The sequence below is a fragment of the Marmota monax genome, unplaced genomic scaffold (genome assembly GCF_021218885.2).
Source record: "Marmota monax isolate L192 unplaced genomic scaffold, Marmota_monax_Labrador192_F-V1.1 WCK01_AAM20220418_F8-fsc00014, whole genome shotgun sequence".
Lineage (NCBI taxonomy): Eukaryota > Metazoa > Chordata > Mammalia > Rodentia > Sciuridae > Marmota > Marmota monax.
Genome location: NW_026695222.1, coordinates 14193280 through 14213267, shown reverse-complemented (window position 1 = coordinate 14213267; position 19988 = coordinate 14193280). Strand labels below are relative to the sequence as shown.

The 19988-nt window shown below is 61.8% G+C and overlaps 1 protein-coding gene across 1 annotated transcript; it reads right to left on the bottom strand.

Annotated features, from left to right (window-relative positions):
• Positions 1-4085: 4085 nt before the first annotated feature.
• Positions 4086-18217, bottom strand: Bpifb3 (BPI fold containing family B member 3). The gene is made up of 15 exons (XM_046434022.1): positions 18106-18217; positions 17427-17583; positions 15641-15745; positions 15188-15328; positions 13859-13922; positions 12542-12602; positions 11798-11889; positions 11501-11680; positions 10013-10066; positions 7879-8049; positions 7185-7252; positions 6248-6290; positions 5481-5544; positions 4894-4970; positions 4086-4115 (listed from the first exon to the last, which is right to left on the bottom strand). The coding sequence occupies exons 1-15, from the start codon at positions 18215-18217 to the stop codon at positions 4086-4088; spliced, it is 1419 nt and encodes a 472-aa protein (XP_046289978.1).
• Between the last annotated feature and the right edge of the window lie 1771 nt (positions 18218-19988).

Here is a 19988-nt window from a genome sequence, read left to right as displayed (position 1 = left end):
CGTCTTCCCTTCTGTGTCAAGTTCCCAGACTGTGAAATGTAGAGACCCTGAGCGGCCATTTGCAGAGTTTTGACGATTGTATGTCTCTGTGTCACCCACGCTCCTGTCACCACAGAGAGCATCTCCCCAGAAAGCTCCCTGCTTCCTGGTCCCGTCAATCCCGGTTGCCCCGGGGGCATCCACTGCCCCTCCAGGATCTGCAGGGACGCGGCCCAGGCCCTCCCTTGGCATCCAGGGCTGTCCCCGCGGCCGCCCGCTCACTCCCCCGGTCCCCTTCGCGGCACCCCCGGGCTCCCTGCAGTCCTGCCCTCTGGGACGTCCTCCTTCAAATTCCACTGGTCAAGTTGTCACCCGCTACACAAAGCTTCCCACAGTGGCTCCCTTTCCTCTGGGCCACGGGGTCCCCTGGGCCCCCCACTGAGGTGGCCTTTCTCCAGACAGACCACGTGTGGCCTCCCACACAAGTGTCCCACCCTCCCTTGCTCTGGGGGTTCCCCGAGGCCCCCTGGGTCCCACCCCCCAACTCCGGCCCAGCTCCTGTCCCTGGGTTTTCAGATGCTCCCTCTTCTCAGCCCCCTGCCACCTGCCACTTCTGAGGGACAGAGTGCTCTCTGTCCCCGCCAAGGCTGGCCCTCAGGCGGCACCGAGTCTCGTGTTCCTGCCAGCCCTCCCCAGGCCACTTGCTCCTGCTCCCAGGGAGGGTCTCCGAGGGCCCAGCCGGGCTGACGTCACCACCAGCCTCCTCTGTCCCTGGGGCCAGCCTCGCTCGGGCACGCAGCTGCCCCATTGGCAGGGGGCACATCGAGGGCTGCTGTGCCTGCTGCCGTCCCTTCTCCGCTTCAGGTGATAAGATGGTGTCTGGGACCGTCCTGTCCTGCAAAGCTCTGAGAGCAGGCCCTGGCCTGCGGTGGGGCTCAGTGGGTGCTGTGTCCTGGCCACCCGGGTCCCTGCTGGCTCTGGGGAGGCTCCGGGGCATGAGGAGGAAGCCCGGGCAGGGCTGCCTTACTGTCCCTGCTGGCACTAGAAGGGTTCTGGGCACAGGCACCTCCAAAGTCACACACGCCACCTGTACTACCCTTTCTAGCAGGGTTTCAAGGATTAGGTAGGAAACTTCTAGAATGTTCCTGAAGCCGCAGTGAACTGTAGCCCCTCTCAGCTCCGCCGTGGAAGCAGCCGCTTCTGCAGAGGAGTCAGTTCGGCCCCACCTGCCCTGAGCATCACCCGCACGGCTGACTGTCCTTCTCTGCACCCGTGCCCACCCGTGAAACAGGAGAGGGGCGGGCACCTCGCGGCCACCATGCTCTCTGAGTCCTCTGACCCGGGGCTCCTCGTTTAATGTCCCCTGGCTCCCTATTGCAGGGCACTTGGCGTGACGAAACGGCTTGCTGAACAAACATTTCACCTTCTAAACCAAAGTAAAACGCAGAGGGGCCTCTCCCCACCTCCGGGCACAGGGACCAAGTGGCACTGCAAACAGCAGAGGGCAGTGTGGGCACAAAGGGCGTGTCAGTCACCAAGGCTCCGTCACCCTCGGCCCTGAGACCTGCCAGTCCCTGGTGGCCATCAGCTGATCTGTCCCCTGGGCTGGCCCTGGCCATCCTGAGAGGATTAGCACAGCCCTGGCGCCAGGGAGATCACCCGGGCTTAGCACCCCAAAGGCCCCTTTGTCTGGAGCTGGGGAGCCTGTGGGGGCTGGACGGAAGGACTTCCAGGTTCCCTGGGAGGTGATTCACCTTGAGGGTGACTCAACCATGCAGGGGGCCAAGTGGGCATGTGTGGGGTCACACAGGGGTTACTGAGATCGGGAAACAGACCCACATCCACCACTGGCCCCTCCCTCAGCCCCGCCCCCCTCATAAAAGGGGCTCTGGAGCTGGGGGAGCTGAGTTCAAATCCCAACCTGTCACTGCCTGGCTGTGTGGCCTTGGTACACCACTTAACCTCTCTGTGCCTCAGTTTCCTCAAATACAGGGTGAAGGTAAACACAGTTCTTAGAAAGCAGGACTGATGTGAGAAGTTGGTGACATAATGCACTTAAAGCTTCTAGAAGCATCTGTGAGCAGAGTCAGAGCAGCAAGGGCTCTTTTGGAGCAGCGACCTTGGCTCTGAAATCAAGGTCATAAATACTGCTTAGAATCATGCTCTCCCCCTTAGGAGCTCTCTTGATTCTGCTTCTCAAAGACTCAGTTTCCTTACATGTAAAATAGGATGTAAAGCATCTGACACAGTGTCTGGTATACAGTAGGTGCTCAATAAACATCAGTTGCTCTCACCACTACTCTATGCAGGTACTGGACTCACCATGGCATAGCTCTGTCCCTGACCTTGAGGAACTCTAGGTCAAGTGGGAGAATCAGACAGGGCAGTGGCCAGGTGGGGCCTAATGGAGGGTCTGGCTCACAGGGCCCCACTCTCACTGTGGCAGAGTAGGTTTCTTACTGTGGCTTCTTATAAAGGCCAAGTTCACCCCCCTCTGTTCTCTCTCTCTTCCCCTTTACCCTTCTGCCTTCTGCCATGGGATGACACAGTTCAAGAAGGCCCTTGCCAGATGCTGGTACCTTGATCTTGCTCTTCCTGGCCTCCAGAACCGTGAGCCAATAAATTTCTTTTCGTAAGAAATTACCCAGTCTCGGGCACTCTGTCGTAGTGGCACAAACCTGGCCAAGGCAGAGCCAGAGGAGCAGAGGCAGTTCTGTGCCCTCCATGCCCACCCATGGGCCTGGTTATAGGCCTTGAACCTGACCCGGGGACTTGGGCCACTTCCTGTTAGAACTAGGATCCTGTAGCTGAGCTGTCAGTGGACCAGAATGTCACATGAGGGCAAGAATGAGTGCGGCCAGGGGGTGGGAGACCCGGGGGATGGGGAGGAGCCGTAGGAGGAGAGGAGGTGGCACGGTGCTCTTGCTGATGAGGTGCCTTCCTGGGCGCTGGTGAAACCCTCACGACCCTATGACTGCATCTTCCTGGGTGACCAGTGAAGACACTAGGACTCAGATGACAGTGACCTGCTGGATGTCACATGGCCGTCCAGCAGCCGCTCACTGAACCACATGGGAATCAGGAGCCCCGGGAGAAAGGAGTCAGTGCTGACCTCCAACGCGACATGCCCACAGGGGCGGGTACCAGCCACATGGAGGGAGGAAGGTCACAGAGGAGGGAGAAGGGAGGGACGATGGCCTCAGGGCTGCTCTTCCTGGTGGACAAACCTTCAGATGGGCTCCAGCCCTCCTCTTCCTGTCCCAGCCCAAATCCTCAGAGCCAGTCACCAAGATTTCAGGGGCGCTCTGCCCTCAGGCCCACCCCCAGGTGCCAACAAGGGGCCACTCCTCACCAAGGAGGCCCGTCTTGAACAGCAGACTGCACCCAGGACCCCGAGGCAGAACCCAACTCTGCCTCCGTGTGGCCTGGAGCCGGCCAGGCCCTGCTGGGAGGCAGCTGTCCCCATGCACCAGGGGCTCTTTCCCTATGGGTGTGTCCACGTCGGCTGTCCAGCCAACAGGGGCCACCAGGACAGCGCCAGCCTCACTCATTCCCGCCTCCTGGAGGGCCGGCTCCTCTTCTCCCTGGAGGGCTCACAGCCACCCTTCAAAGTCCAGCTGAGGTCCTTCTGAGAAGTGTCCCCAAGTCAGAGTCAGAGAGAGGCGTGGGCTCAGACAGACTCAGAGCCAAAGACGGAGAGATGGAGGAAGAGGAGGAAAAGGAGGAGGGGGACGGGAGGAGAGAAGGGTCAGGAGGAAGGCAGGACGGGCACAGAGGCTACCCAGGTCAGCCAAGGGCTCCTCCTGCAGCTGGGGAGGACATCAGAGGCCGAGGCCGGGGCCAAGGCGCCCCGTGTGACTGGGGAACAGACCAGTCGGAGGCACTGAGATGGAGGAGCAGTTTATTGAAGGCTTGGGACTCGCACTGAGGCCTGGGGACTCTCTGAAGCAGTCCCAGCCCAGGCCGAGGCCAAGCTGAGTGGACCTGGGTGGATAGGGACACTTATACTGTCACCAACACAGACGAGAGACCAGAGGGAAGCTGAGGAGAGAGGGCAGGTGGACAGGGCTCTGGAGGTCATGAGGCGGGTGGAGGCCACTTCAGTCTCAGGACGCCACCGTCAGTACAACAGCATTCTGCCAGGAGCAAGAGTGCTCAATGAGGCCCTCTGGACCTTGTACCCACGTCCCTGCCTTGCCCCTCTGCCTGGGCCACCGGTTATCCCTACCTCCACCCTGGCCAGCACTGATGTCAGTCACTCCTTGAATGACTGCATGGACAAATGCAGAAATGGTGGATAAGGGACCCCCCAATGTGGGACAGGTTGCTGATTTAAGAGACTTAAGTTCAAGTGCCATTTCTGCCACAAGACTGGGTGACCTTGGGCCAGAAATTTGATTTCCCTCTGCCTCATCTGGAAAAGGGGGACCCCTGCTCTGCCCACCTCCCAGAGCAGTTCCAAGAATCAGAGTTTTGCTGGTTTGATCAGGATTGTGAGGCTGTGCTAATCTTCAGCAAGAAAAAGTGGCACAATCTATTAGTGGTGTCTGTCACTAGCACAGGATAAGGGAGGAACAGCACAGGTCCTCGCTACCCGTGGACCAGCAGAACGGTGACTCCGTGAGGAAATCTGAGCTTCCATTTTCCTGGGGAGACAAACTAGAATCCAACAGAATTTGTCTACCCAGGGCGGATTCTGATCGATTGGTGATGTCTGCCAGGGCAAGCTGGTAAGAAGCGGTACCCGCGTGCCACATAGTCTCCATTCCTGAGCTAAGCAACTTGTAATTCTCTGAGACATTTAGAAAATGATGGAAGGACCGAACCCAGAGGACGAGGTGGAGCATTGCCCCAGGAGTGTCAAACAGGGCTGTCCCGACACCAGCTTAAGGCCCCTCTGCTTGGGAAGCTCACCTCAATGATCTGCAGAACCGAATTGGCAAAATTGACGTTGAGAATCTTGGGCAAGGGAATTCCAACCGCCAAGTCCACTGTGAAGGAGGAAGAGTTGGAAAAAAGAAGCTGTGGGGAGGGCAGTCTCAGAGCCAGGGAGGCTTGGTCCTGCTGACCTTATTCTAGAACTTTCCTTGGACCAGCTCATTCTCTTCCTATGGGCAAACTCCATTCAACCTCCTACACCCCAACAAGAAAGTCCCTTTTCTGTATTGTGTCAGTGGCTCCCCTCAGCCAAGCCCCCCACAGCCTCCATCAATCCCTTGCCGGCCCTGGGTCACCTATTTGGAATCGCGTGTTTCACGGTTACTTCCCACTGGGATGGTGGGTGCTTCTGGCCGGACCCAGCTCAGCTCAGTTCTTGGGGCCCGGCCTGGTGTGGTGCGGGTGCGAGTCAGTGGGGTGTGAGTGGAGAGGGTGGTGCCCTGGTTCCTGCATCTTACGAGTGGGGACCGACCCCTCTCTGGCTTCCGTGTCCCCATCAGAGCCATGGGCAAGGCAACAGGTCAGACATTCTGTGACTAGGAAGAGAGCAGAGGGGACCGTACCGTTGAGCTTCTGCACGTAGGTGGCCTGGAGCACATCGCTGAGCCATTTCTCCAAGCGGGAGACCTGCAACAGAGCACGGCAGTGCTGGGCCACGGGGAGAGCCCCCTTGCCCAGGGAGGGACGTCCCGAGGCCCCACTGAGCCTCCCCGAGGCCTGCGGACGCAGCTCCTGGTGCTCGCAGGGCCCAGGGTGTGGACAGTCCACCACGGACCCTGAAGGGGCCTCTGGGAGTGAGGCTGGCTTCACCCTCCACCCATGACCCAGGTGTCCTCCTGGAAGGGTCTGCAGGGCCTGGAGTGGCACGTGGGGACATGGAGTGCCCGAGAAGAAGGAAGCGTCCTGGCTCCTGTGAAACCGTGGGGTCTGATCTGAGGCTCCTGTCAGTTCAGGGGCCTGGGAATGTTCTAGAACTTGGGACCGTCTCGAGATTCCAGAGCCTCAGAACTCTGTGAGAAGCAGGAACCCGGGGCCCAGTGGAGCCCGGAGTGTGAGAATGTCCTGAGTTGGGGACCTCGTTCCTTCCGACCGTCGGGCCCTAGAGGTCAGCAACTCTGAGGACCCAGGACCTCGAGATTCCCTTTCCTGAGATGGATACGGTGACCCCCACAGACGGGCCACACACGCCCTCCCACTTGCCCACTGTGGCCTGTTGGAGGAGAGGCCAGCTGAGGCCGCTCAGACAGGCTCGTGACACGTCCCCAACTCCTTCCCATGCCCTGTCCGAGGCCCTGACCTCCCCAAGCTTCTCCCGCTCCCAGGAACTTACGTCGAAGGTGTTGGTGATGGATGAGGCCAGCTTGAGGCTGAGCCTGGCGGAGAAAGAGGGAGGCTGGGCCTGCGGAGGCGCTCTGCCCCGACCCCCTGCCTGCCCAGGCCGCTCTCTGGGGTCGGAAACGGGGCTCGGGGGCCAGCACGGCCGCTAGCCAGCCTTGCCCAGGGCCTCAGTTTTCCAATCTGCAAAATGGACTGGAAGGGACATGACGTCTCTTCTGGGACGTCACAACCACCCCCTCTGACCCCACGGCCTTGGAGCCAGACCCTGGGTCAGCGAGTGGCCCTCCCCAGACTGAGCACTGGACACAGGAGGCCCCATATACAGCAGGTGCTCACTAAAGGCAGCGAACTATTGAAGGATCACAGCTGGCCCTCGTGCAGGTGGCCAGGGCCTAGACCCACGTCCCCACCTCCTGACGGCCTGGGAGGGGAGGCCGAGGCCGCAACCTGCTCCCAGGGCCACCTGCGACGTGAGCCGGGGCCGCAGAGGGCTCTGCTAACTATAAAGTGCTGTGCACGTGTAAGGAAGGACCCTCACGGACACTGTCACCTTAGCTGTTATGACTGTCATGATGCCGGGTCACCACAGAGACGGGAGGTTAGAGAAAGAACTGGTCAAAGGAGAGGCGAAGCTTTGGACAACACTCTGGGACCACTGTCCCCAAGGCCAGCCTCTGGGGCTGACACAGCAGGGCTCTGGGCTCTGTGTCCTGAAGGCAGCCGCGGCCCCCAGGGCAGAGAAGGGGCAGGGGAGGCGGCCCCCAGGGCCCTCTCTGCCCCCAGCTCCTCCCCTGCAGAGTGGCCACACCGTCCCCTCCTGGGCTGACCCTCCCATGTGCCACAAACAGCAGGCGGCCCCGTTCTCGGGTGTCCCTAACTCTTGTTCCCAGACACAGGAGAAAGGCCCAGTCCCCAGGGCCCCACGTTACCGTTCCAGGGACAGGGAGATGTGCAGCTTGGTGGCCGAAGGAGCCAGCTGGGCTTTGAGGGTCAGCGCCTGCGTGGGGAAGCGCACAGAACCGGGCAGGTCCACCTGGCGGCCGGGGCTCTGCCACCTCTTCCCCCCACGAACCTGCTGAAGCCCTACTGGGTGCTGGAACCAGAGCCAGGATCGGGGCTGCGGGGACTGGAGGAACCCCCTCCAGCCTGCAGGTGGGGGAAGGCGCCCCCACCAGGGACGAGGCGTGAACAGAGGGAGGGGAGGGAGGGGAGGGCGGCCCTGCCCCAGGTCAGCAGCGGTCCCGCAGGCCAGGTGGCCGAGGCAGTGGGCAGGACGCCAGGCTCAGAGCTGGGCCTCGGGAGTCGGGTCAGGGGGCAGCAGGGGGCCCGTCTCAGCCTGTGACTGGGGACCAGGGAGAGGGCTGGAGGAGGCACACTGGAAACGGGGGCGTCCACGAGAGAGCTGAGCAGGGAGGCCACAGAGATGCGGCTACTCCTAGGTCCCCAGAAACCAGAGGGGACAGGCCTGGGGCCGGTCAGAGGTGCAACCAGAGCCACAGGCGTCCAGCCAGCTGATGACGGTGACAGGGCTGCCCTGCATGGGGCCTCCATCTGAAATCAGGGAGAGGCCCCCAGGGCCATGCAGGACCCAGGGCCAGGTCCCCTCCTGCCTGAGCCACTGACCCCATTCAGCTCGAAGAGGAATTCGGGGCTCCCTCCAGGGACCGCAAACAGCACGCGGATGCTAGCTGGGATGGAGACGGCGGCCTTCTTGTTCTGGAGCGTGACGATGGGGACGTCCTTCACCCGCAGAAAGAGCAGGAGGTGCTGGCCTGGAGGCAGCTTCCCCAGGGCCTGCGGAGGGACAGGAGCAGAGCGGGGGCATGAGGGCCGCCGAGAGGCCCCGACTAGAACCGATCAGTCAGTCAACAAACACTCCTCGAGCAGCCCCTGGGCCCCGGGACTGTGCTGAGGTCCTGACCCTCGCGGGCCTTATCTTGGCCTCCATGAGGCTGACACTCAGGTAGAGACAGACCTGTAGAGCCACCAAGGCCGGCTCCTTCACTCAGGAAGGGGCAAAACCCTCCCAAGGCACACAGAGCTCGCCTGGTGCACCCCCTGCCTCCTGCTCATCTCGCCTCACCCTCTGCTGCTGGCAGCCTCCTCCCGCCTCCAGGCTCACTGGCCATGGGCAGTTCCTCCAACCTGCCACTCTGCTCCTGCCTCAGGGCCTTTGAACCTGCTGCTGCCTCTCCTGGAAATGTCTTCCCCAGGTGACTGCATGGTTTCCTCCCTCCCCTCTTTTGTCCTCTGCTTAAATGCCACCTCAGTGAGGCCTTTGTAAAAAGCACCAGCCCACACTCTGACGGGCTGTAACCAATCCCTCACCCTCCTGTACTGCTTGCAGTCTGTCTGCAGCCCCCAGACCCTTTTGTGTCCTCAAGGGAAGGTGGGGCTTGAACCAGCACGGGGCACAGGGCCTGGTACTAGGGGGCTCAGTTGACATTCGTGGACCAGCTAAATGAATCATGCAATCAGGACATCCGAGTCCTTAGTCACGCCTCGTAGAAGTGACAGGAATTGTGGAATCACAGGAGGACACTCCCAGGTTGGAATCTGGGGCTCCGTGGCTCGAGCCCAGGCTTTCCGAGGGGCAGAATCAACCAGGCCAGGAATCTCCAGGTCCACCCTCATGGTCCACAGAACCTGAAGCCACAGAGCGCCACTCAGAGCTGCAAGACTCCAAGGGCTCAGGCTCCAGAGAGGAGCCCAGCCTCCCTGCTCCTGAGGGGGACACTGTCCAGCTGGCTGCACCCACAGATCCCCACCCTAGCTGCCCCTGCCTATCCCAAGGCCCTCTCCATCATCTTACAACTCCAGCCCTCAGAAAGTTCTTCTGAATGTCTAACCCCAGTCCACTCCTTCCCTAAGACTCCTCCCATGCCCTTTAGCCAAGGGACTCTGAGAAGTTGCAGCCCCAACCTTAAGCCCCAAGGCTGCTTTCAATCACCACCTTCAAGAGCTCACAGAGTGGATCCTCTGCACCCCCAAACATGGCTGCCACCTGCATCCTCTTGGTGAATGCCCGAGTTCTCTGGCCTCTGTCAGAATCTGCTTTTCTATAAGGACCATGTAGTAGTCATTTCTACTTTAGTCGGAATTCAGATCCTCACAGTTGTAAAGCGGCTATTCCAGCCTCAGCTGAATGAATGGGAAAGCTGAGGCCGGGCCCTGGGACCATGTGTTAGGCCTGCCTCCCTGCCTCCCTGCCTCCTGCTTCTCTGCCTCCCGCCTCCCTGCCTCCCTGCCTCCCTGCCTCCCTGCCTCCTGCTTCTCTGCCTCCCGCCTCCCTGCCTCCCTGCCTCCCTGCCTCCCTGCCTCCTGCTTCTCTGCCTCCCGCCTCCCTGCCTCCCTGCCTCCCTGCCTCCTGCCTCCCTGCCTCCCTGCCTCTTCTCCCTTTTCTCCCCTCTCCAACCAGTGCCCCGCATCTTCTCACTGGGGAAGGAGGAGACAAAGATCAAGATGAAGTAAGGCACTTGGAGGAAAGAATCTCCTGATCTCTGCCTGGTGGAGGAGCAATAGTCGTAGAAAAATGTCCAGTTGGCTCCTTCGGGCCGGAAAACCTGGTCCTTCCCTCTCTAAGCAAAACCTGCTATCAGGAAGGGACGTGGTGTCAGTCTTTCACACTGTAGTATGAATTTGGATTCAGCATTCCCCACAGCTGCTGGAAGGTTGTGTTGAGAACGATTCTGGAGGCCACTCAGCCTCAGTGGGGGAAGGAGCTACAGCGATCAAAGCCCCTGAGAGGGCCACTCACCTCAGGGGCCAAAGCTGCCAGGTCTGTGGTTGACAGTGGGACGTTGTTGGGAACCTGGGCCGGAGACCAAATGGGAGAGAGAGTTGGGGTGAACACAGAAACGGGCCGAGGAGCCCCGGGGCACATGGAGCAGTTGTGTCCCTCCCTCCCCATCGCCTCCCTGGCACACATCGTGACAAACACTTGGGGTGATTCTGTGAGCCCGCGATTCCTGAGCACCCACCGCATGCCAGGCCCAGGTCGGGGCTTCTCCCGCCTTCACGCACCTCCCTGGACGACGCCTCCTGACCTAAGGCTCTCATCCAGGGTGAAACTGAGCGGGGCAGGCCGGCGTCAGAGGCCTCGGACTGCCCTGCGGATCGCGGGATCTGAAGGCCCCGGGACCCGGCCTCGGACACCTTTGCCTTTTATCCCAATATGAACTTCCTCCCACGTTTACAAACCAGGGGGTTCTATATAAATCTGCATTTCTGCCTAAAAAGGTGGAGAAGATGGTCACCCTGGGCCTGGACCCGCCCCTGGGGCAGCTGAGCGGCAGGTGGCCAGTTCACGATGGCCCCGCATCCCGGGCCCCTGGTGGCGAAGACCCTGCGAGCTGCACAAGCCCCCTTCTCAGAACAGAGCGGTTCACACGGGACAGTCACAGACACGCTGCGCGGGAGGGTCCCAGGCACTCACCCCCGCACACCTGCGAGGGCAGAAGCACCAGGGGCCTCCGAGGGCCTCTCTCGTGCCACAGAACTCAGGTGCCCGCACCCACACGCACAGGGTGCTCCGCCACACACGCTGACCCCGGCGTCTCTGCCTGGCATGACCGTGCCCATCCCCAGCTGAAAGACACCTGCTTCCCAACTCAGGGCCCGGCCCAACCTCCCCGAGGCCACCTCTGCTCTCGGGACCCCACCTGCAGAAACCGAGGGGCCAACCTCCTCCCCTGGGCCTGAGCTGCTGCTGGGGAGCCCAAGGAGCTCAGAGCCCACTGCCTCCCGGGAAGGCTGGGGCCGAGAAATGGCTCTGCGAGGGCCTGTGGCCTGGGCCGTCTGACCCGCAGGGTGATGAGGAGCCAGAGGGCAAGCAGAGAATCCCCAGGATTCGGAACAAAAGCACAAGCGACCTCCCACTGGCATAACCCAATCTTTCCAACTCCAGTCTGATCTTGAGAGGAGTGGAAATGTCAGCCACTCACACTTGAGTATAAAATGAGCTTAGACTCAAGAAGGACTCCAAGGTCAGAAGGGGCCTCCTTGCCTAGACCTGTTTGGACCAATCGAAGTGACCCCTGGAGTACTGAGTGGAGAGGGGTTCAGAGGTCTCACTGAGGCTTCACTTGCCGCACAGTGAAGTGGCAAATGTCCTCCCCAAGTACAGAGCCGGGCGCACGCGTTATCAACTTGTCAGCTCTCCCGTGTTACGACGGGTGGCTGGCTGCTTGGCGATGACGTGGCCGGTCAGCTCGGCCTTGCCACGGCTCCCCGGGAGGACACTCACCAGCTCAGGGGTGAGGTCTATGTTGAGGGCACCGTTGGCCTGCAGGAGTCCGAACACAGTGTTGAAGAGGTACAGCGGCACTGTCACCTGCGACGTGTGGTCATCTTTGGGGGGCACCTTGACTGGGACGTGGGGCTTGGGGAAGTCAATGACATCACCAGCTACGCTCTTCACGATGGGCTGCAGGGACATGAAACGGCCCAGGAGGGTCTTTGGCTGCCCACCCCCTGGCCTTGACCCAGCGTCCCCACCCCGCCACACCCTGGGCACAGGGGGGACCTCTGTCCTGGCACTCACGTTGATGTCCAGCTCTATGTACTGGTTGGAGATGAGCGGCAACGTGGCCAGCGAGAACTCCACGGACCCCAGAGCCCCCAGGGGCACCAGGCCTGTTGGGGACAGGACAGACAGATATGCCCTGGGAGCCCGTCCCCAGTGATAGTGGCCCCTGCACCTGCCCAGCGCCTGCTGCTGGCCTAGCGCTGCCCTGATCCCTCGCTTGGGTGCCACTGTCATCGCATCTCACAGAGGAGGAGACTGGGGCCCCTGAAGTCACCAGCCCGAGGCCACACAGCGAAGTGGCAGAGTCAGGAGCTCATCCCCTGACGTGGTCACCCTGCCCTTCACATAGCACCGCAGGTGGAGTTGCCTGCCCGTCCCCTCCTCCTCCTGGCCACATTCTGACATTCTCCAAAGCCCCTTAGTGAGCCCCAAAGGCACCCGCGCAGGGGACTGGGAGCTGGGGGCGCTGGGGCCTTGGTCGCCCTCCTCGAGCTCTCTGGGCCTCAGTCTTCTTGTCTGTCCCCTCCTGTGTCTGACCACAGGGGCTCAGCAGATGTCGCTCTGCAGCACCGACACGTGGAGATGGCTGAGGACATCGAGCGCCACCCCTGGCCCTAGGCCTGCACCGGGGTCCCCCAGCCCCCAGGGCAGCCTCCTCAGTCTGACGGGAAAGGGAAGGTCCAGGGCCCTGCACCTCGGCCGCCCTCGGGGCCTGCTGCCCTGGGGTGACAAGAGGGAGGGACAGGGACCCCAACCTACCCAGCGCAGCCCCCAGGAGCTCATTCACGACGCCCAGCACGCTGTCCACCACGGGGCACAGCTGCGGAGGCAGGGGACAGGAGCCATGAGCCAGAGCCCCGGGTGCAGGAGCCAGCGCTTTTCCTCTAAGTGGCCTGCTCTGTGGTTCTGGCACCAAGGGAAGGCAGAATGTGGGGACAGGTGGGGACACACAGGTGCGGCAGGGAGGGGCCCAGAGGGGCCCAGGCCCATTCCCCCTGTCACACAGCCCCATTAGGAACCCCCGAGGTTGCTGGGAAAACAGGGGACACATTTCCGCGGCCAGCGGGGGCTGTGCCTGAGGAGGCAAAGATGGTGGCCGTCCCCGTCCAGTCACTTGGGCCTACAGCTGGGTTAGAGAAGAAAGGCCCGGGCTGTCTGCAGAGTGGGATGCCCCAGCCCGGGGCCTCAAAGTCAGGCTGGTCAGGGGAATGAGGGAAGCACAGAGGCTGGCGGGTGGGGACTGGCCGGGTGGGGACAGCCCTGCACCACCGGGTGCCCTGCGGAGCGAGTCCCAGGCAGCCAGGGTGCTGCCAACGGACTCCGACAGCCTCTCTGCGACCCAGAGCTCAGCTTCTGGCTGGAGGCCCCCATTAGGGTCGCAGTGTAGATGCAGCCACACACCCTTGTTAAGTCCCCTCAGAGGGGGCCTGGTGGGGACCCCGCACTGACCATGGCCTTCTCCTGCAGCGCTTCTTCAAGCCTCAGGCAGAGTTGCCAGCCCCAGGTCCCCGTCTCCCTGCCACCTGCCATGTCTCCCTGTTGGAGGACCCACGGGGAGCCCAGCCTGCTGAGTGGGGGAGGCCTGACTCTCTCTATGGGACCCTGGTTTGTCGCTCCCCCACCCTCTGTAAATAGCCTTGGGCCATACCCAGCTGCAGCTGCCCCCTGAGGAAAGCCAGGCTTCCCACAGTCACAGGTCACCCCCACACACACGTTGCCCCCTGGGGCAGATGAATCACAATGTGGAAGAATATTCCTGGGTGGCCTTCTAGAGGTGATCGCCAAGCACAGGCTCCGCTTAGAACAAGGGACCCCATTTTAATCTAAAGGTCTTTTAAAGAAAAACCAAGTCAATAATAACACGTGGCAAAGACAGGGTGGGGGGAAAGAGGCAGATTTGGGGGCAGGGTCCCTTGCCACCTGGAGGTCTGGGGAGACTCTGCCCACACGTCCCCAGACCAGCAGGTGGTCCATGGGCACCTGGTGGCTTGCCGGTGGGGAGAGAGGAAGTGCCACCTGATCCTGCCCGAGAGGCCCTACCCACAACCAGGGAGGGGCCAGGCCCAGGGCACTCACCATTCCCGGCAGCACCTTGAACAGCATCTGCTCCACGACCCCAAAGAGTGGCGCAGGCAGCAGCCTGGGCGGGGAGACAGTGAGGCTACAGTGGCGGCGCGGGGACAGTGCACACGGGTGTTGGGGCGGGTGGGCGCTGGGCTCTGCATTGTCCCCTCTCTTGGTGGGTGGGCTGGGGCTCTGTGGACCTGGGAGTGAACCTTGCCCTATCTCACCGCAGGACCAGGGGCCAGCCCTAGGTCCCCCCTCCGGACAGTGCCTGCTTTGCCCGATTGCTGTGGCCCCATTAAGTGAGAGTGGCACGTGGGTAGTGTGCCACGGTATTCAGTAATGCCTGTCCCCCTGTCTCCCCGACATTGCAGACAAGGAACATGTGGGTCTGGAAAGGCACCCTGGGGTGCAGGGCCGCAGCCCCACAGAGCCACAACCACAGGGCACCCACACGGTGCTGGGCTCCCCTTCCCGCCTCCCTCCCCAAGCCCCGATGGCCCAGAGAAGCAGGACGGAGCCTCTGGAGTCCAAGAAGCTCAGCCCCTCCTGGGTCTCCTCATTCAGGTCCGTCTGGGGACAGGAGCACCAGGGCCACCCTATTCCTGGGAGCCCTCTCAAAGCTGTCGAAGTGTTGTCACTGTTCAGAGCCATTCAACAAACCCGGGAACAGTGCTGGCCTTGGGCTAGAAGGTAGACACTAATGGGGGGACACAGGAAGGGGGCGGGGAGGGTGCCCCGGGAGTGGGTGCCGAGCACCGCGGAAGCCTGGACCTCAGCAGAGACCCACTCCTCTCCATCTCTGCCTCATCAGTGGTGTGACCTTGGCAAGTCCTTGCGCTCTCTGGGCCTCCACTGTCCCATGGGAATGGCATTCGCAGAGTGCAGGGAAGCCCACCCATCTCTGGTGCCCCCCCCCCCAAGGAGGAATGTAAAAGTGTTTTCCGGATAGTCTGGTCCAGCCCCTGTGGTACAGATGGGGACACTGAGGCCCCGACCAGGAGGAGGGCACTCTGAGGTCACACAGCAACTCAGGGGCAGAGCCCGGCCTCTGATGTGCCACAGCAGGGACAGAGCTTGGAGCAGCTGCAGAGATCGGGGTGACCCCCTGGCCAGCTCTGTGAGAGGGACGCAGGATCCCCAGGGGCTGGAGGAGGAGGACGCCCAGAAGCGGGCAGGAGTCCTGTTGGGGGGATCTCAGACTGTCCATCTGTGCAGGGGCTTGACCCCACCCAGGGGGACCGGGGCAGGGTGAGTCCAGGCCACCCGGGGTGGACCCAGAAGGTGTCTAAGGCCCCCGCCGCCCCAGAGCGGTAGGGACAGGGCAGCAGGGCGACTCACCCCGACAGCAGGCTGATGTGGCCCAGGAGCGTGCTGCAGCGCTTGAGGATGAGGATGGGCGTCCCCCGCGGGCTCACACCCAGCGCCACCCGCGACGACACGTTCACCTCGACGCCCAGCTGCAGGAGGCCCCCCAGGGGGCTGCGAGACCGGGCACTGGGGCGTGGCCGGGCTGCCAGGCCCCACCCACCAGGCCACGCCCTGGCCACGCCCACCCCGGCGGCACGTCCCTGGTCCCACTCCTCCCACCAGCTCCCCTGAGGCCTGGGCAGTGGAGGGGGTCTGGAGAGGGCGAGATGGGAGTCCATGGGGTCAGTGGGCGGTGGTCTCTGGGGAGGGGAGCAGGACAGTAGGGTGGGAGTCCCTTGGGAGGCAGTAGGTTGGGAGGTCGGTGAACAGGAGGGAGCTGCCCCCTAACAGTGCGGTAGGCGCAGGCCCCCAGGGCACACTCACCCAGAGCCGTGCAGGCCCACTTTGGTGTGCAGGCTCAGCTGCACCCCAAAACCTGGCAGCAGCCTCAGCGACACCTTGGGCAGCGTGAGTTCCTCAATCTTCAGCCTGAGGGGGGGGAAGCACTGCTTACCCCAGACCCCGCTCCCCTCCCCACCAAGGGCCAGGACCACCCTGGACCAGGCAGGGCAGAGCCTCTCCCGGGTGGGTCTCCTTCTCACCTTGAACCTGCAGAGCCACCTGTGAAGGCTTGGGCCAGTTACTTTACCTCCTGGCTTCAGTGTCCCCATCTGTAAATTGGGCGGCACTCGCAGGGGTGAGGGAAAGACAAGTGGGGAAAGGGGGTGCAGACTCGGTGCAGTGTGTGCTCCGTACCTCTCCCACCATCCTCGCCGTAGGCGGTTCTCCCCGCCTGTCCCCACAGCCTCAGCCCTGGTTTGGCCTCTGACCTTGGCATTGCCCCCACCTGCACCCCCCAGGCTCCACATACACACAACCCAAGGGACCTCTGGGACAAGGCTCTCTTGGGTCATTACCCGCTCTGTCCTCCAGGTTCTGCCCAGCTAATGACCTGACTCTTTCCACTCCACAGTCCCTTTCAGTAACCTGGTCCTCCCGGCTAGAGGGTCCCCTCCCCCAGGAAGCCTGCCTTGCTTGTCTTGGCCACAGGGAGACACCCTCAAGGGGCTCCTGTCTCTCTGGGCCGCTCCATCACTGTTGAACTCATGGGATTGTCAGTGGCTCCCCAAGGTGAGGACAATGTCGGGTTCAGGCCCAGCCTCACCCCGCAGGGGGCTTCTCCGGCGGGAGACATATTTAATCCAACAGTACGACAGCAGGTATCAAGGACTCGTTGTTCTGGGCGCTATTTCAACAGCTGGACACAGTGACAACCCCACGAGTAGCTTCCGACAGTGCAGCCAGGGAGGCCACCCAGGTCCCAGCACTGCCCGGGCTTCAGCCTTCTGGGGACTCTCTTGGACATTCCCAGGTTTACCACCGTCCATCGACTGATGTCCCCTGGGCTTGGCCAGGCAGCGTGGCTTGTGATACACACTGACACTGTCCCCTCCTGCCCCAGGTCGGGGAGCGTGCCGAGGACCTCAATCTCTTCACATGCTAAGCGCAGTTGATGATTGTCCTGCCCCAGATTCAGCAGGACAATTCACTCATGATGCTCAGCACAGTGCCACACACAGAAACCCCGGGCAGCGGTCACTAAGTTCCAGACATTAGCTATTATGTGACATGTCTCATTCACTCCTTCAAAAATATGTGGGAAATGCCTGCTATGTGTCAGGTCCTATTTATGATATGGGGACACAGCAGGGAACCATCCAGATAAAGATCCTACTTATCCTGGTTGGGGTTTATGATGTACTAGGAGAGAAAAAACCCAAACCAGTAAAATGTGTGGTGTAAGGCAAAGTGGCACGTCCCCTGGAGACCTTGAAGGTGGGCGGGGGGAAGGGAGGAGATAATCAGGACAGGGTTCTTGAAGGAGGTTATTTAGGGAGCCATGCAGCTACCTGGATTAGCCCAGAGAGGCTAAGCAATCTGCTCTGGGTCACCCAGCAGGTAACTAGAACTGACTCCAGGGTGGGACCTCAATCATAGTGGCCTGTGGCCCTTCTTGTCCTGCCAGGCATGCAGTACAGGAGTTATGTTCCCGCCCTTCCTGCTCCACTCTCACGTCCAATTAAAGAGACCATTTCCCCTCGATTTCCTGAAGCAGGAGACATCCTGTAGGGTACACAGGTGGGCGTCCCCGGGCCCCGCAGGGACTCACCCAGATAGCTCCTCCACGACCCCAAAAATCCCTCCGTAGCTCAGCAGGCCACCTCCTCCAAGCAGCCCTCCTGAGCCCAGGAGACCCTGGTTCACAGACGTCACTGTCCCCAGCACGTTCTGCAGAATGGGTCCCCCAACCAGCGAGTTCTGAATGGCTGCAGAGAGGGCAGGTATAGAAGATGCTAGAACTCCACCCCTGCCCAGGGCCTCGCATCCGCCCCTCCTCTGAGCTGCGGGGAAAACAATTGTTTTGGTCAGAATTGACCTAGAGGTCACCCTCCAGTGACAGAAACCACCAGAGCCTCCTACTCCAGCCACAGGGCTGGTGACAACCCTCTGCCTGGCACCTGAATCCCATGACCCTCCTTAATTATACAGATGGGTAAACTGAGGCCCAGAGGAGCGGGGACTTGCACAGGACAGTGCAGAAGGTCAACCCGGGGCCCGCAGTGTGGCTGGGGCTCTGGATCCTGGGCTGCCCGGCGGCACCGTGAGGGACAGGAGCCCATGGCCACCGGGGGCTTGATGGCGATGGAGGAAGCCACCCTGGGGCCCCCAGGCCTGGCTCTGGGCAGAGGGGGAAGGGCTGGGTGCAAAGCACCGCCTGGGGGGCTGGTGTCCCCTGAAGGTCGCCGTTTGCCCCTCTTCGGCTGCACCCCTGAGGCCGCCCGGCTCACCTTTGCCGAGCTCGTCCTTGTCGATGCGCGCCAGCGTGCCCACCGTCTCCAGCAGCCCGTGGCTGGGCGCGGCCAGGCCCCAGAGCAGAAGCAGGGAGCACAGGCCCAGCATCCTCGGCGCACACCTGCCGGGCGGAGCCGGCCTCAGACGCTCCTCAGGCCCCGGCCTCCTCCTGTCCCCGACCGACAGGCCGCCCGTCCCTCCCAGCGCAGCCGGGGCAGCCTCACCCGCGGGAGGCACCCACAGGAGCACAGCGCCCAACAGCCGCGCCGCTCCGTGCAGCTCCAAACCCGCGGACTCAGAGCTGCCTCCCACGGCTTCCCCCCTCGTGGGCCCATTTCACAGAACCGATGCCCAGAGCTTGGAGGGGACTCGGCCAAGGCCACCGAGCTCATCAGTGGCGGGACCAGAATTCCAGGCTGAGTCCACGTGACTTCAGAGCCTTAGTGTGGCCCCGGTGGACCTGGCAGGACCTGGAGACAGCCCCTGAGGGGCCCTCCAGGACAGCAGGGGGCCCTGGCTCCTGGGCCACTTTTAGAAGGTGCGGCTGATCAGGGACCTGCAACCCTGAGACTTAAAATGTCCCATTTCTCGTTCTCCCCAGCTCCACTCCAAAGGGAAATGGATTGGAAAGTGGGAACACGGCTACATACTAGTTCCCACCCAATCAGACACCGTCTATCCTCCCCTGTCACCTCTGCTGAAACCCTTTGGTGGATCCCCACTGCCTTTGGAAGAAAACCCAGGCTCCTGACTCTTTGACCTCCAGGGTCTTGAGTATGCCAAGTGCCATCCCACCTCAGGGCCTTTGCTCATGCTCTTCCTTTTGCAAGGAAGGCTCCTCCCTGGGTCATTGCACAGCTGATTTCTTATCTTTCAGTTTCTAAATACTCGTGATCTTCTGGGAGAGGCCTTTCCCCTGTACATGTCTAAAGAAACCTGCCTGGCTCTGAGCACCAACCAGGGTATTTACGTTAAGGTATTCATCACAGTGTGCATGCACGCAGCCCGCGTTAGTGTCCTTGTTTGCCGTCTCTGTCGGTTCCCCGGGGCGGGGACTGTGCCTCAGGCCCCCACGCCTGGTTGTGTGCTGGACGGGTGCCGCCAGGGGCAGGGGGTGACTCGGCAGCCACATGCCCTGAGGAGGAGGCACCTTCCCTTCCTTGGCACCAAGGGGCCATGTGGGTGCCGTGTGGCCGGCAGAAGTCTTGGCTTTGTGCACCTCGTTTCACCCAGAGTGTCCCCGCAACCACCGGGGTCTCTCACAGGAGCCCCCATGGTGAGAAGCCAGCCAGGTTCCGCGACTTAGAGAAGAATGACACCTTTGACTCCTGCCCATAGGACCGTCCTGTCCCCAGCCCACCCAGACCCGCTGGGACCTCTCTGGGGCCCAGATCTGTAAGATGGGGTTTCCCTCCTGTCACCACCAGGCACTCCAGGCCCCTCCTAGGGGGACTCCTCTGGGCCCGTCATGCAGAGGGGCCCACAGGAGGCCACAGGGCCACCGCCCGCTGCCTTACCCGCTTGCTCCTGAGGCTCCTCGGGGTGGGTGGGGCTCGGGCCTCTGTCTGTCCCTCCACCAGCTGAGCCCAGGGACAGCCCTTATATGCCCGCAGCAGCTCGGGGACACAAAGGGGGCGAAGCGGCCAGGAACCCGTCAACGCGTCATGTCAGAAGCCAATTGTGGTTTCCCCCAGGGCCTGGCTAAGCCTTCCTCCTGCAGAGTGGGCCGCCAGCTGGGTCGCGCCCGGGCGGGAGAGGCTGCCCCTGGGGGCCAGGGGGCTGTGCCCCCAGACAGGGCCCCATCAGCCACCCCCAGGGCCAGAATCTTCTCTGCCCCCCTCTCCGCCCCTCGACGAAGGCCCCGGAGGAAGGAGGAGGT

Bases quoted from the DNA above. Each gene is read 5' to 3' on its own strand.
- Bpifb3 (XM_046434022.1), bottom strand. From the start codon at position 18,217: ATGCTGGGCCTGTGCTCCCTGCTTCTGCTCTGGGGCCTGGCCGCGCCC. The intron at 12,603-13,858 runs GTGAGTGCCCTG...CTGCCTCCGCAG, and splicing joins TCAAGGTGCTGCCGGGAATG to CTGTGCCCCGTGGTGGACAG. The intron at 10,067-11,500 runs GTGAGTGTCCTC...TCTCCGGCCCAG, and splicing joins TAGACCTCACCCCTGAGCTG to GTTCCCAACAACGTCCCACT.